The 14,605-nt window shown below is 47.4% G+C and overlaps 1 protein-coding gene across 3 annotated transcripts in view; it reads left to right on the top strand.

The window, feature by feature from the left end:
- Positions 1 to 14,605, top strand: part of ITPR1 (inositol 1,4,5-trisphosphate receptor type 1) — a 160,012-nt gene that overhangs the window by 53,559 nt on the left and 91,848 nt on the right. For 2 of the 3 annotated variants that reach the window (XM_050979264.1, XM_050979262.1), the window contains exons 9-20: positions 10 to 156; positions 1,363 to 1,458; positions 2,472 to 2,516; positions 5,350 to 5,501; positions 6,369 to 6,468; positions 6,898 to 7,058; positions 7,784 to 7,925; positions 8,403 to 8,561; positions 9,125 to 9,297; positions 9,547 to 9,666; positions 10,744 to 10,938; positions 12,730 to 12,981. In XM_050979264.1, coding sequence (XP_050835221.1) covers positions 10 to 156; positions 1,363 to 1,458; positions 2,472 to 2,516; positions 5,350 to 5,501; positions 6,369 to 6,468; positions 6,898 to 7,058; positions 7,784 to 7,925; positions 8,403 to 8,561; positions 9,125 to 9,297; positions 9,547 to 9,666; positions 10,744 to 10,938; positions 12,730 to 12,981 — 1,742 coding nt within the window. The remainder of the gene's footprint in view (positions 1 to 9; positions 157 to 1,362; positions 1,459 to 2,471; positions 2,517 to 5,349; positions 5,502 to 6,368; positions 6,469 to 6,897; positions 7,059 to 7,783; positions 7,926 to 8,402; positions 8,562 to 9,124; positions 9,298 to 9,546; positions 9,667 to 10,743; positions 10,939 to 12,729; positions 12,982 to 14,605) is intronic. The other variant, XM_050979263.1, reaches the window with a different exon arrangement.

The following is a 14,605-nucleotide window of genomic DNA, read 5'->3' as shown; positions in this document are numbered from 1 at the left end:
CTTTGGCAGGGGGACGTGGTGAGGCTGTTCCACGCCGAGCAGGAGAAGTTCCTGACGTGTGACGAGCACAGGAAGAAGCAGCACGTGTTCCTCAGGACCACGGGCAGGCAGTCGGCCACGTCTGCCACCAGCTCCAAAGCCCTGTGGGAGGTGGAGGTGAGGACTGCACCCAGGCTGGGGCTGCCTTGCTGGGATCAATTCCTCCTTCTGTTTAAAGCACTCTGTCTGGGCTGCTCGCTTTAGGTAAAATTTTCCTGGTGTTGCAAGTTGAAATTAGGATTCCTTCCCTTGTTTTCTGTGCACAGTCACAGTGGAGCTCTGCTCTCTGCTGCAGCACAGAGCTCTCCAGTTCAGGTGCTTTACAGTTCAGGAGAAGGGCACAGAGAAACATCAATGAAGTCATTTTCTTACCAGTCACTGAAGTTTAACAACAGCTTATAATTTCCCCTGTCCTGCTGAGTGTACTGAAGGCTCTATTTTTGGTGTGGAATAATGTGATTATGAATAGCCTCATCTGATAGGAGGCTGCAGCCCCTTGCCAGTCTGTCTGAACTGGCTTTTTAAACAGAGTGACTAACACCTTGGCCATCACTGGCTTCTGAAAATAAACCAATGCTAATAATACCAACAGATTGAGGCTATGATTTTTAAATCTGATTCAATTATGAAGTGCATATAAGAATAAAAAAATAAATTGTAGTGGTGGATAGGTGTTTTTAGATTCCTTTTCCAGAAGTATTTGCTGTGGCATTCAGCTTCTCCTGTATTTCAAATGAAAGTCTGCCTGTAATTAGCATGACTTAGGCATGTTATCAGTCTGTGGTAACTCCCCATGTGTGTGCAGTTACCTGGACAGGTGAGAGTTCTTCCCTGAAAGGAACAGGTCAGCTGTGATGAGTTTTCTTTAGGAATCAGGTTAACTCTAACCACAGAGCAGCCAATATGGGGTTACAGCTGTTAGAGGCACTCCTTGCCCCGCTTGGTCAGTAAATATGAGTATTAATTCTTTTGTACAGCATTGTTGCATTTGAAATATTTCCAGGTGCCTTCCCTCATCCACTTAAACAGCCAGAAATTTACTGATAGCCATAGGTAATGGATTTGTTGCCTTCTGTAGGGGTTTGTTTCAAGACCTGGCAGCACATGCCCATAGAGAGCCCCTTCCTTAATTCATTCACAAACTGAGGGGAGCCATTCCCAGCCAGCTCAGAGCATTCCTGCACACAGTCCTGGTGACAGATAAAAGGTGTTTTGTCTTTTCTCAGCCCCTGGTTGTGCTTGCCCTTCCCTGCACGTGGAATGAGGCAGGTCCTGCAGGGAGGGGGTCTGTGCTGCATCCCAGGTGTGTTCCCTGTCCCTCAGGTGGTGCAGCACGATCCCTGCCGGGGGGGAGCTGGCTACTGGAACAGCCTCTTCAGGTTCAAGCACCTGGCCACGGGCCACTACCTGGCAGCAGAGGTACGTGGGCTGGGCTGGCACCTCTGCCTGCCTCACACTGTGCTCTCCTCCTTTGGCACCTTCTCAAAATCTGTCATTTCCCACCCTGAAACTGGACACGGGGAGGGGAGGAGAGTGGTCATCTGGATTGATACAAGAAGAGATGCTAAATGTAGGAGATGAGATGAAGGAGCTGAAAGAATATCGTGGTTTGGGGTAGTCATGAGCTGATTACACTTTTTGTGTGAATTCTCGAGTCAAGAACTCCTCCTGCAAAGAATAGACACTAAATAGTATCCTGTCATGTGGGCACTGGATTCAATGTGACTTTATTAACTGATGAATAAATGGTAAATGACTGAAAGCCTTTGGGGGAAAATGAATTCAAGTGTTGGTAATTTCTCTTGAATCACTGATTTTTGAGCAGAATCGTAGAACTGAGTATAAAATGAAAACACTGACTTCAGACCACTCTGTGAGAACTGCAGATAGAGAAAAGTCCAGATTGAATATCCCATTTTATATTCTTCTGATAAGCAGATTGGAAAACCAGAAGCATTTTGTCACATGCACACTGCAAATCCTTTTCAGTAGTGATCCAGTGCAGAGCTTTTCCAGTAAATCTTGGGTTTTCTAATCAGCCAAACCAGAAACCTGCTCTGAGATCCTACAGGAATATCCCAGAGGAGATTGCTCACCTGATCCCTGGTTAGAATAACATTTGTTCTAAAAGATTCTCCAAGCCAATAGTTTATAGCTGGAAATTCCACTTGGAATTTAAACAACAAAAAGAAGGCATTAACTGGTTAACTGTGTACTCTTGCTCCTGTAGTGATTCTCCTGGATGAGAGCTCCCCTGCATGTGTGCAGGTTATTTAAGTGATGTGCAGCCTGGTGAGCTGTGTGGGCAGTGGGCTCTGCCTGCCTGCAGCACTGCAGGGCTCTGGTGCCCACGGGAGTTCAGGGGATGCTCAGGCTGTGTGCCCCTTGCAGCTGTGCTGGAGTTTGACCTGCCTGTGATTCTGTTCCATCAGGTAAACCCTGACTATGAGGAAGATGACCTGGAGTGTCAATCCTCAGTAAGTATAGGCAAGGGAATGGTCCTGCCCCTGGCTCAGGAGGGCTTGGCACAGGCCCTGGCCAGTGCACAGCTGGTCCAGGCTTCCTTGTTAGTGAAGAAACCAAAAACCTGACAGTGCTCTGGAGGCTTTTAAGGCCTGTCCAAGGAGTGGGTGTTGACCCCTTAGTGCAGAACAACCCACCTGGAACTGAATGAACACATTACCTGAACCCCCCTCAGCTCCTCCCTTTGTGGCATCTTTTTCTGTCTTCCTGTTTCCTCAACCTTTGCTTCCTTGGAGCTCTGTCCTCCTGTGGGCTGAAAATCAAGGTGACACCAGATGGGACTCGTCCCTGAGGGAATGTCCCCCTGTGCTGTGCCTGTCTGACCTCTGTGGTTAAACAGCAGATTTGCTGTTGCTGGACCTTGTCTCAGGAAAGCAGGATAACAGAGCAGGAATGGCAGGGGAGGGTGATTCCAGTGCCATTCCTCTGGTTGTCCTGTGGGAGCCAGTCTGTGTTGTCAGTAAATGTTGTTGTGTCAAAGATTGAGTGTGTGGTGCTCTGTATTGACAGAAGCTTCCCTTTGGTGTCAGAGGGAGCCAGCATTGCTTCAGGAGCTGGAAACAGAGAAAACTGGAACAGCACTTTGCATTGTGGATTTTATTTATTTAGTTGGATTTGATGACAGGCTTGTGCAGCTTTCTTGGCCATTTATCCTGTGTTATGGAGCATTTGCACCATTTGGGTATGACAAAGAGCTATTCCTTCCATTCCTAAGAGATGGATGTGATGCTTGGAAATCCTGCAGGGTGCATTTTTCCTCCTAAAAGGGTTTTTCATTATAGCCTGGCCATTCAAATGCTTCCCTCGCCCTCAGATATTGAGCTGTTTTCCTGATTACTTCTTGGTGGCATTTGGCAGCTTGACTGCAGTAAACATGGCAAAAAAACTGAACACACCCCACCCACAGCTGTTCCCTGGGGTGTGGGGGAATCCAGGTCTCAGGTGTTTTGTTGGGTTAATTTTCAAGAGTTAATCGGTGTTGAGGGGCTTAGGTAGACACCCTGCTCCTGTGCTGTGTCCTGCTGACATGAGCATGGATAACATCCCTGCACTGTCTCAGCTCTCTGCTTTTTCCCTGCTCTGTCTCTTTACCACTAGATGGCAAAAATAGACCAGCAAGAAGAGACAGGAGCACATAACTCAGCTCTGACAGGAAATTGCCACATCGTTTATCCTTCACTGGTGACAGGAGGGTGTAGGCTGCCTTATCCAACTCTATCCAAACTCCAGGGTGATCCAAGTGCAAGCTGTCTGCAGGCTTTCTGTGCACAGCTCACTGGTTTTGTTGGTGCTTTCTCCTTGTCCCTCGGAGGGCTGTGCAGGAGGGGTTTCCATGGGCATGGGTGAGGTGCCAGCTCCACCTTCCAGCAGCAAAGGGGGCTGCTCTTGTCACCTTTGGGGTTGAGTTTCAGTGCTCCCTGAATTGCCCCATTTTCTGCTCTCTGCTTTGCTGCTCGTGTTCAGCTTTGCCCCGGTTTGGAGAAGTGACCAATTGTCTCCCCAAGGACAAGCAGAGCAGCTGTGTCCCTCCCTGTGCTCCCTCCCCTTGCTGGGGGGGATGAGGGAGACAGCTGAAATTCAGAGAATTCATTCCAAGCGAGCGAATTTCTCCCAGAATTTCTCTCCAGATGGACTCTGAGTGTAGAGTTGCTCCTTCCCTTGAAGGCACGCTCCCAAAGTGTATTTCTGTTCCATACAGATAACTGCCTGTTCCCATCTACAAAATCAGACTTTAAATGTCACTGCTTTGCAGCCAAGTTCATTGACTGCAAATATGTTAACTTGGGAGTATCCTGAGGCACAAGCAGCACTGGATACCTTTTCCATCTGCTCCAGGATGGCAGTGCCTTACAGCAGGGCTTTGACAGGCAGGTGCCTGAGTGCTGACTCCCTTGGGTGCCACCATCACAGAGAAGCTGAGAAAGTGCTTTTTTGGTCACCCTGGAGATTGCAGCCAGGATTGAGGTGCATGGACAGCTGGTTCCTGCATGCCAGGACAGTGAGCAGCTTCCTTAGGGACTTGTGGCAGCTGGGAGCTCCCTAGAAAAGGATTTGGAGAAAGTTGTTGTTCCTTTTTCTCAGTTCATCTTTGTTTTTTCCTACCCTTTTGTCCTTTCATCTGAAGCCCTGGGGTTTTATCCAATTGATGTATCTTTACTTTGCTGGAGGAGGCTGGGGATTTGCTGGAGCCTTGGGAATAAAGATCCTTCTGGTGCCATGGCCTTTGCAACACATTTTTGTGCTTGAGAGCAGCACAGGCTGTAGTGTGAGCAGCAGGGTTTCCAACTCCTTGATTGGCTTTTTGTTTCTCTTGCCTGGGATTGATGGATGTGGCTCCCATTTTTGCTGCTGAAGCTGATTATTTCCCAGCAAGGTTGTTGGTACACGGTGTGGCCGGGTTTTTATGTTTTCAGCTCATTAATTATGTGGTTAGAGGGATAATTGCAATGTGTGGGGTATGTTTGGAGAGCTGGCAGCGTCAGGATTGGGGATCTCAGCTGATGTGTGTTGTCAGAAAGCAGTCAAGAGCTCCCAGTGTGTGTGGGGTGAATGCCTGGGGGGGTTTGTCTCTTCTGGCCCTGTCTGTGAGACATGAGCTCTGCGTGGAGGGCGAGTTGCTGTGCTGGCACTCAGGACTTACCCCGGGGGAAGGAAGCAAGGTGTGCATGGCCAGAGCAGCTGCTGTCAGTGCTCCTGGTGTCCTGCAGCCATTCCCCTGGTGCCAGTGCCCCCTGTGTGGCTGGGGGGCTCTGCAGGGCTGCCCTGAGGCCGTGGCTCTCTCCACAGCTGGACTCGGAGCAGGAGGCGGCGCGGCGGGGCCGGGGGCCCCAGGAGAAGATGGCCTATTCCCTGGTGTCTGTGCCTGAGGGCAACGACATCTCCTCCATCTTCGAGCTGGACCCCACCACCCTGCGAGGGGGAGACAGCCTCGTCCCCAGGTATGGTCACCTCTGCACAGCCTGGGGGGCTTGGTGGGATTTTCAAGTAAGGCTTCTCCAGACTGTCCTCCTTTTATCCTTTGGAATCAGGTTCTTCTTTTAATGAATGTAGAAATAATTAGAAAGTGCCTTGAGTGCTTTACAATTGAGGTATAAGTAAGAGAACACCATTTTACAGATGGGGAAATTGAGACTGAGTGACTTCCTAAGTGACTTCCTTGCCAGGAATGACCTGGGACTAAAAGCCTTGGGTGTCCTGTCAGGACAAGGCATTCATTCCTGTGACCTGTCTGGATTGTGGTAGGATGTAACACCAGCTGTTTAGCACTGGATTTTCTGTTGTTTGTGTGTTCTTTGCTGTTCATGTGGCCCCTCTTGCTGTTGAAAAGCTGCTGCACCCTTCCAAGTGCCACCCTTGCTGCTGTTCCCACTGGGAAAGCACAGCAAGCTGGTTCCTTTATTCAGCAGCTCCCTAAATCATCAGGTACCCATATTCTGGAGTATCTGGGAGTTCTGGGCTGAAAACCCCAGAGGTAAGAGGAGAAGTTGGCAGCTCACAGCAGTGGAAGGGTGAGGATGGGAAGAGGTTCAGATTGTTGCTGTGCAGCAGCTGAGTTAGAGCAGCTCAGAGGGGCTGTGGTTCTGTTCTGGAGCAGAATCCCTTTCACTACAGAAGAAACCTTGCTCAGGTGAATGCAGAGGGTGAGCTGGGGCAATAAGAATGCTGTTGCACTTGTGGTATGCAGTGTGGACAGGGATGACACTTCTTTTCCACTTGTTCCTGCCAGCATCTCAAAATCCCAGCAATGCAAAGGCTTCCCAGCTGGGAGGCTGACTCATGCTGGGGCACTCCTGACTTTCTTTCAGGAACTCCTACGTGAGGCTCAGGCACCTCTGCACCAACACCTGGGTTCACAGCACCAACATCCCAATTGATAAAGAGGAGGAGAAACCTGTGATGCTGAAAGTAAGTTCTGTGACTTTGTCTAAGCACATCCTTTGATTCCACAGAAGTGTTGGCAGGAATTTCACTCCCTGAGCATGTCACAAACTGAGCATGTGACAGTAATGAACAGTGCCTGTGCAAAATATTTGCTCCTAATGGCTCAGTTTCATGGTATTTTTCTAGTTACACTGTTCAGCTTCTGCTCCATAACAGTCATCAGGAGCAGGATATTTTTTTCACTGGCTTACAGCAACGTTTTGCCATCTCACCTGCTGCTCCTTTGAATTTAGGGACAGCTTTGAGCTTGCACAGAGTGTTCTCAGAGCTTGGGTTCAGCAGTGCTCCCATGCTGCCTAAGCAGAGGGTGGCTTTTCCTTCATTATCACTGAGTGTGAGCCACTGCTTTGTTCCTGCCTTGGGGTTTGCTGATAAAGCTTCTCTGGTTTTCAGATTGGGACCTCTCCAGTGAAGGAGGACAAAGAAGCTTTTGCTATAGTGCCAGTCTCTCCTGCAGAGGTTCGGGACTTGGATTTTGCAAATGATGCGAGCAAAGTTTTAGGTTCCATTGCTGGCAAGCTGGAAAAGGGAACAATAACCCAGAATGAAAGAAGGTAAGGAAGTCAGAATTTGGATCAGGTAATGTTGTTTCCTGTAGTCAGGAACTGGTTCTTTGACAGTTTTATCAGAGTAAGCTATAGAAGAGGGATTTGGTTTCCTCCTTGATGGGATTTGATGTTGCTGTGTCCATAGTGGAGGTTCTCAGGCCTGGTCTGTCCAGCCTTTCTTGTCCTCCATGAAGTGAGAGCATGAGAAATGTTGTGAGCTTGGGGGACTAATCCCCAGCATACCTCTGCAAGTGGAGTGTGGGAATTCCTAATCCATCTTGTGAGGACTGAACCTGTGACTTGCTGCAAATCCTCTGACCGTGTCTGTGAGAATGGGGCCACACAAAAAGAGCACAGGGGTGGCTGTGTCACACCAGGGCCCCTGTGCTTCCATAGCCAGTGCCTTGTATTTGGCCTTGGGAGAGATTATCACCTGATTTATGGTTTGTGGCAATTGAAAGAAGTGCCAGATAGAACTTGGCAAGTGTAGAGTTGGGATTTGCTTGCCTTGCTGCTGCTCTGGTTTAGCTGTTGGACAGTGATGCTGCAGCAATGGGGGAGCATTAATTTCTAATTTTAAGTTCTGTGCAAACCTCTGAGCTTTATCCAGTCTCTAATTGCTGTTAGTTTTCCACTTAGCATTTGGAAATCTGTGTAAACTTACCCTGGCACTGCTCTTTTAGCACAGAGAATTTGTGTTCTCATGTTAACAGCTTCTGGCTTTTCCATAGATCTGTTACCAAACTGTTGGAGGATTTGGTCTACTTTGTAACTGGTGGAACTAATTCTGGCCAGGATGTCCTTGAGGTGGTGTTTTCAAAACCGAACAGAGAACGGCAAAAGCTGATGAGGGAGCAGAATATTCTAAAGCAGGTAGGCTGGGGTTTTCTCTGAGCTCTGCCTATGGGAAGAGTTCTTGGAAAAAATAACCTGGTAACAGAGATGGGCTTGGAGCAGCCTGGCCCCGTGGGAGGTGTCCCTGCATGTGGCAGAGGGCTGGAACAAGGTCATCTTCATGGTCACTTCCAACCCAAGCCAGTCTGTGGCTCTGTGAAACTTTGGTCTCAAATTATAGGGACCAAAAGGTCCTTTGAGTTTCCAGCTTTCAGCAGGCTCTGGGCAGTGGGTGTAGGCTCACCATTGCTGAACTAAAAATTCCAGCAGATGCTGTTGAATAAAGGTGATCAGCATCTTCTGTCCGGGCTGCTCCATGGCCAAGAACCTTGGTGACTGCAGCCTGTTTCTGATGTACCTTTTGCAAGACAAAGGCCCAGAGCTTTGACCCTGGTTATGAGCAGGAGAAGGCAGTGCCTCATGGGGCTGGGTCTGTGTTTGTTCCTGACCCTGCAGATTTTCAAGCTGTTGCAAGCGCCCTTCACGGACAGCGGGGACGGGCCGATGCTGCGGCTGGAGGAGCTGGGGGACCAGCGCCATGCACCCTTCAGGCACATCTGCAGGCTCTGCTACAGGGTGCTCAGGCACTCCCAGCAGGACTATAGGAAAAATCAGGTTGGAAATACCTCTGGCATGATCAATGGCACCAGCATGGCTCCTCTGCTCTAATTAAAAAAAAGCTTTATCCCACGAAGTAAACCCTGCTCTGCTGTGGCTGCACAGTCAGCAAGAGGTTTTGGGATTGCTCAGTTTCGTTCTATTTTTCATCTGTCAGGGACTATAGTGTGATTAGCACTGGTTCTAAGTGGGATTTAAGAAAACAACAGAATTTCTAACTGTCCCACACAGGTGAATTTCAAGACTGCTCACTCTTGCTGGCTACAGGCTCTGTTGAAAGTTGCCCTGTAAATTAAGGCTGTTCAGTTTTTGTTGCCATGTATTAAAAACAAGGTCCTGTCAGATAAGTATAAATGCCTTGCTGCTGTCTAGGCCAGGACAGAGGGGAGGGATGGAGGGTTGTCTGTCATTGTTTGCTTTCTTTCACACAAACAATTTAGATCTAACCCAGATTGCTCCTTGGGATGTTGGTATTGACAAACATCCACCTGTTTTCTGTTATTATTTTGAATTCTGAGGGCTAATTCCACGCCCTTCCTCCTTGCCTGTGTGTTTTGAAGGAATACATTGCCAAGCAGTTTGGCTTCATGCAGAAGCAGATTGGCTATGATGTCTTGGCTGAGGACACCATCACAGCCCTGCTCCATAACAACCGCAAGCTCCTGGAGAAGCACATCACAGCTGCTGAGATTGACACCTTTGTGAGTCTCGTGAGGAAAAATAGGGAGCCCAGGTGAGAGCTGCGTTGCTGAATATGTGATTACCCTTCTCCTTCTGGGAAAAGCCTGTACCTGCCAGCTTGCTCAGGAGGAAGCACAGCCAGTTGGCTGTGTTCTGGCACTCGCCCTGCCGTCCCCTCGGGCAGCAAGTCTTGCTCTGCGCTGTTCAAGTGGAGTTCTGAATGTTTGCTTCCTGAAATGTAGATTGCTTCAGTGAGACTTCAACAGTGATTGATACCCTCTTGGCTCGTGCTTTCCACCAGGTTTTTGGATTACCTCTCGGATCTGTGCGTCTCCATGAACAAGTCTATTCCCGTGACACAGGAGCTGATTTGTAAGGCCGTGCTGAACCCAGCCAATGCAGACATCCTCATTGAAACCAAGTAAGTTTGTGCCTTTCAAGATGCTTCTCCTGGTGTGAAACAGAAGGAAGGTGGCTCAAAGCTGAGCACGCTGCTGGCAGGTCTCAGGGAAGCAGGGTATGAATTGTGTGGGATTCTTTTCAAACACAGGGAGCAGGGCTGGGGACAGCAGGTGTCTGCCAGGTGCATCCTCAGCCCCGCAGGCAGAAACCCCTCAGATCTCTCCTGTTTGATCCAAAGCACCCAGACTCTGCAGGGAGGTGTGCAGGCTCCTGGGCTGATCCTCCCCCAGCTCTGAGGGAGCTCAGCTGGCAGCAGAGCAGAAGCTGCTCCAGCTCTGCTCACCTTTCCTCCCACTGAGGTGGGGTTTGGGTGTCCTGCTCTCCTCTGCCATTGCTGAGGCCTCACAGCAGCACCAAATCCAGTTTGGCTTTGGTAAAGATGGCTTTATTCAATATATGTACTAAGGAATAGATAACCATTATCAAAATACTGCAAAAGGGAAGCAGGTAGTATTTAAAACACAAATGGCTGAGAGTATACTTGCACATTTAATTCTTGTCTTGAAATCATAAAGGATGTATTTATTTCTTTGAACTCTTAGTATTGGTACATCACTTATTTGTCCTTGAGTATTTAATTTGGGGCTTTTTTGAGGTGTTGATATTTTCTTTGCTGGAAGCCTTTTTAGTGTCAGCAGCTGATTTATTTCTAGTTACTTCATCAAATAAACAGAAGTTCTGATCCATTTGGCATTTATGGGATACAGAATGAATCAAATTTTTCTTTCTCATGTCTTTGCCTGGTCTGCTGAATGACCCTTGAATCAGTTCTCCTGTAAAGAAGGTTTTGCAAGTCCATTATTATGTGTCTTTAACTTCCTTGTTTCTTCATCTTTTTCCCTTGAAAGGAGCTGAACTGTTCATCCTTTTAAGGTTGAATGGAAAACTTACAGTCTAATGCTTTTAATAATACACCCCAATGATTTGGTGCAGTAAAATGCTGCTGCTGCAAGGGCAGGATGCAGTTTAGCAAGTGTCTTAGAAGAGATGTGAAGGATGCACGTGGGTCTGCAGCGTAACCTCCCTTTCTCTCCAGGCTGGTGCTCTCTCGATTTGAGTTTGAGGAGGTGTCGAGTGGAGAAAATGCCCTGGAGGTTGGAGAGGATGAGGAGGAAGTTTGGCTGTTCTGGAGGGACAGCAACAAGGAGATGCGCAGCAAGAGCATCCGGGAGCTGGCCCAGGATGCCAAGGAGGGCCAGAAGGAGGACAGGGATGTGCTCAGCTACTACAGGTGAGCAGCAGCCAGCAGCTCCCAGCTCAGCAGGGCTGCCTGGGCAGGCCCTGGGTGCACAGGGTGTGCTTGGGGAGCAAAGCTCCTGTTCCATGCACAAAACAGCCTTCAGAGAGGGAGGGTGGAGGCTCTCAGAAGAGAGAGCTGAAAGCACAGAGTTATTCGTGGTGAGGAGTCCAGATGTTGACATGAGCCAGTTAAAACTGATGTTTAAAGAATAGTTCAGGCTTTGTTGATTCGGTGTGTTGAATTTCCCAAGCACTTTGTGCTTGGTTTCCTGCTGGTGGGTGTTGGAAAATCCCCTGCAGCTGACCACTGGGATCCCTGTGTTCAGGGGCACTTGGGGATTGCAGGATTTGGGTGGATGGCTTTGCTTTTCCTTTGCAGGAGGTCACTGCTGTTCTCTGTGCCTCCTGCGTTCTCCCCAAGCCTTTAGTGGTCCTGTATTGGCAGCAGCACCAGCGTGGAGCTGTGCTGGTGCCCCGGGCTGGGTGTGGAGGGGGTGCAGGGCTGTTTGCACAGCCCAGGCCGTGCTTTGGGCAGCTCTGACACGGGTGAGTTTCCAGATGACTTGACAAGACACCGAGTTCTTGGCATAGTGCAAGGTCAGGTTTCAGCCCAGACCAAATTCCTGTGTCTGGGTTATAAACCCCTGAGAGTCATTTGACAGACTCAATTGTGGCAGTGCAGAAAGCACAACTAGATTATTTGTTTAAATAACCATTTTGTTTTGAATTGTTTCTTTCATTCAAATGGTTCTTGCAGGAAAATTCCTAATACCTGGTTTTATTTCAGCTTGTTGGAGCTCAAAAGGAGACCTCTTAAAGTTTTTTAAAACATACTTGCTTTCAAAGTAGGTATTTTGTTTGTAAAGTAAAGTAGTTTATATATGTATATTTCTATGTACTTTACCCAGGAAATTAAACCATAATCCTCAAGCCTACATAAATTAACACATATCATTTTCTTTTTTCCCATTTTCCCCCCCAAAGATGCCAGCTGACCCTCTTTGCTTTATATGTGCACTATATATATTTTTGTGGACATAAAGTATACTTCAACTATATTTATCTGTATTTATATATGCTTATTTATATATATTTGTATATGCATTTATATATGCTTTGTTTCTAAGCATTAAAGTAGATTGTATATACATATCTATATGTATTTTACATGGGAAAATGAACCATAATCTTCAAGCCTACATAGTTTAACACCTAATTTTCTTTTTTGTCTTTCCCCCCAAATATACCAGGTGAACCTCTTGCTTTATATATACACTCTCTATATATTTTTATATTTATATAAATTATATTCATATTTATAAAATATTATATATTTATATATTTTTATGTATATAAAGTCTACTTTAGATATATTTCTATATATTTATGTATGCTTTGTTTCTAAGGGTTAAAGTAGGGTGTATATACATATCCATATGTATTTTACACTGGAAATTCAACCATAATCTTCAAGCCTACATAGTTTAACACATATCATTTTCTTTTTTTGCCTTTCCCCCCAAAGATACCAGCTGAACCTCTTGCTTTATGTATACACTCTCTATATATTTTTATATTTATAAAATACTTTACATTTATGTACTTTTATATATATAAAGTCTACTTTAGATATATTTCTATATATTTATGTATGCTTTGTTTCTAAGGGTTAAAGTAGGGTGTATATACATATCCATATGTATTTTACACGGGAAATTAAACCATAATCCTCAAGCCCACGTAGATTAACAGATCTAATTTTCTTTTTCCCTTTGCCCTGAAGATACCAGCTGAACCTCTTTGCTCGCATGTGCCTGGACCGGCAGTACCTGGCCATCAACGAGATCTCGGGGCAGCTGGACGTGGACCTGATCCTGCGCTGCATGGCCGACGAGAACCTGCCCTACGACCTGCGCGCCTCCTTCTGCCGCCTGATGCTGCACATGCACGTGGACAGGGACCCCCAGGAGCAGGTGACCCCCGTCAAGTACGCCCGCCTCTGGTCCGAGATCCCCTCCGAGATCGCCATCGACGAGTGAGTGCTGCTGGGGCACGGCTGCTGGGCACAGGGCAGCTTTTCACCCAGCCTTGTTCCTCGCTGCTGCTGTTTGTGTGCCTTGCTCAAAGTGTCCTGTTTCATTCTGCTTGCTTGGTGCTCCTTGGTCAGTACTTGCTGGAGCTTGCCAAAGACTTTCTTCTCTAAAGGTGTTTGTCTTCTTGTCTCCTGGGTAGAAGATGCTTCCCACAGGTACCTGTCCCTCCTCTCCCAGCTGCAGGTTGGTTCCGCTGGGACAGGGATGATTGCTGGATTGGTTCTGGATGGGATTGATTCTGGACGGGATTGGTTCTGGACAGGATTGGTTGTGATGGAAAGGATTGATTGGAAAGGATTGGTTGTGATGGAAAGGATTGGTTGTGGAAAGGATTGATTGGAAAGGATTGGTTGTGATGGAAAGGATTGGTTGTGGACCGGTTGATTGGACGGCTTGGTTGTGATGGCACGGCTTGGTTGTGGACGGATTGATTGGCCAGGATTGGTTGTGCTGGACCGGTTGGTTGTGGAACGGATTGCTTGGAAGGCTTGGTTGTGATGGACGGCTTGGTTGTGGAAGGCTTGCTGGACGGTTGGTTGTGCTGGACGGATTGGTTGTGATGGAAAGGATTGATTGGAAAGGATTGGTTGTGATGGAAAGGATTGGTTGTGGAAAGGATTGATTGGAAAGGATTGGTTGTGATGGAAAGGATTGGTTGTGGAAAGGATTGATTGGAAAGGATTGGTTGTGATGTGCAGGCTGATTCTCACAGATCCTTATCAGCCCAGCCATCAGCTGTACTCAGCCAAGGCACCAGGCCTGAGCCATGACTCTACAAGGTTTTACCCATATGCAGCAGCTGTGGGGTTTTAAGGCAGGATCAGTCCTGAGGTCGTGTGTTGTTTATAGAGTTGCTGTTTGGAAATAAATCCAACACCCTGTAAGGTGTTGCTGAGAATGAAATAAGCTCCCTCTGTGTGGGGTGAGCTTGGTGGTCACAGTGTGTCTGGGTGATGTGACCCTTGAGTGACCTTGGACAGGTCCTGACCTGGACCTCTCTCCTCCTGCCTCATCTGGTTGAAGAACCACAGAATTGTTAAACTTGGGAAAGCCCTTCAAGCTCAAGTCCAGCATTTAGCACTGAGCTGTGTTCCCAATGCCACATCCACACGTCTTTGGGACACTGGGCCCCCTGTTCCAGGGCTTGATCACTGTTCCAGTGAAGACATTTTCACTGAAATCTCTCTAAACCTCCCCAATTTGGGGCCATTTCCTCTGAGTGTGGTGCCCTCAGAACAGATTGTCCTTTTGGGAGCTCACCACCACCAGCAGAAACGTGGGAAGATGCTCAAACAAGGACACATTCCTGAACATCCAGTGGAAAATCCTCTGGCACAGTGATCAAAAACCTACACAAAACCACAGCTGGAGCAGGCATGAGGTTTCTTGACCACTTGTATTAACTCTATAATTAATAATTCCAAATTTATAGTACTCAGCTCTTCAGAGCTCATTTTTTTCAGCTGGAGAAAATGAACACCTAAAATTGAGGTTACATCTTGGGAATTTAAGTCTTGCCAATGTTAATGCAGGTGTTCAGTGGTTTCTTGTATTTCCCTCCTTGCC

This window comes from Serinus canaria, chromosome 12, assembly GCF_022539315.1.
Source record: "Serinus canaria isolate serCan28SL12 chromosome 12, serCan2020, whole genome shotgun sequence".
NCBI classification, from domain to species: domain Eukaryota; kingdom Metazoa; phylum Chordata; class Aves; order Passeriformes; family Fringillidae; genus Serinus; species Serinus canaria.
The sequence above is the reverse complement of the archived record's forward strand: the minus strand, read 5'-3'. Positions and strand labels throughout refer to the sequence as shown.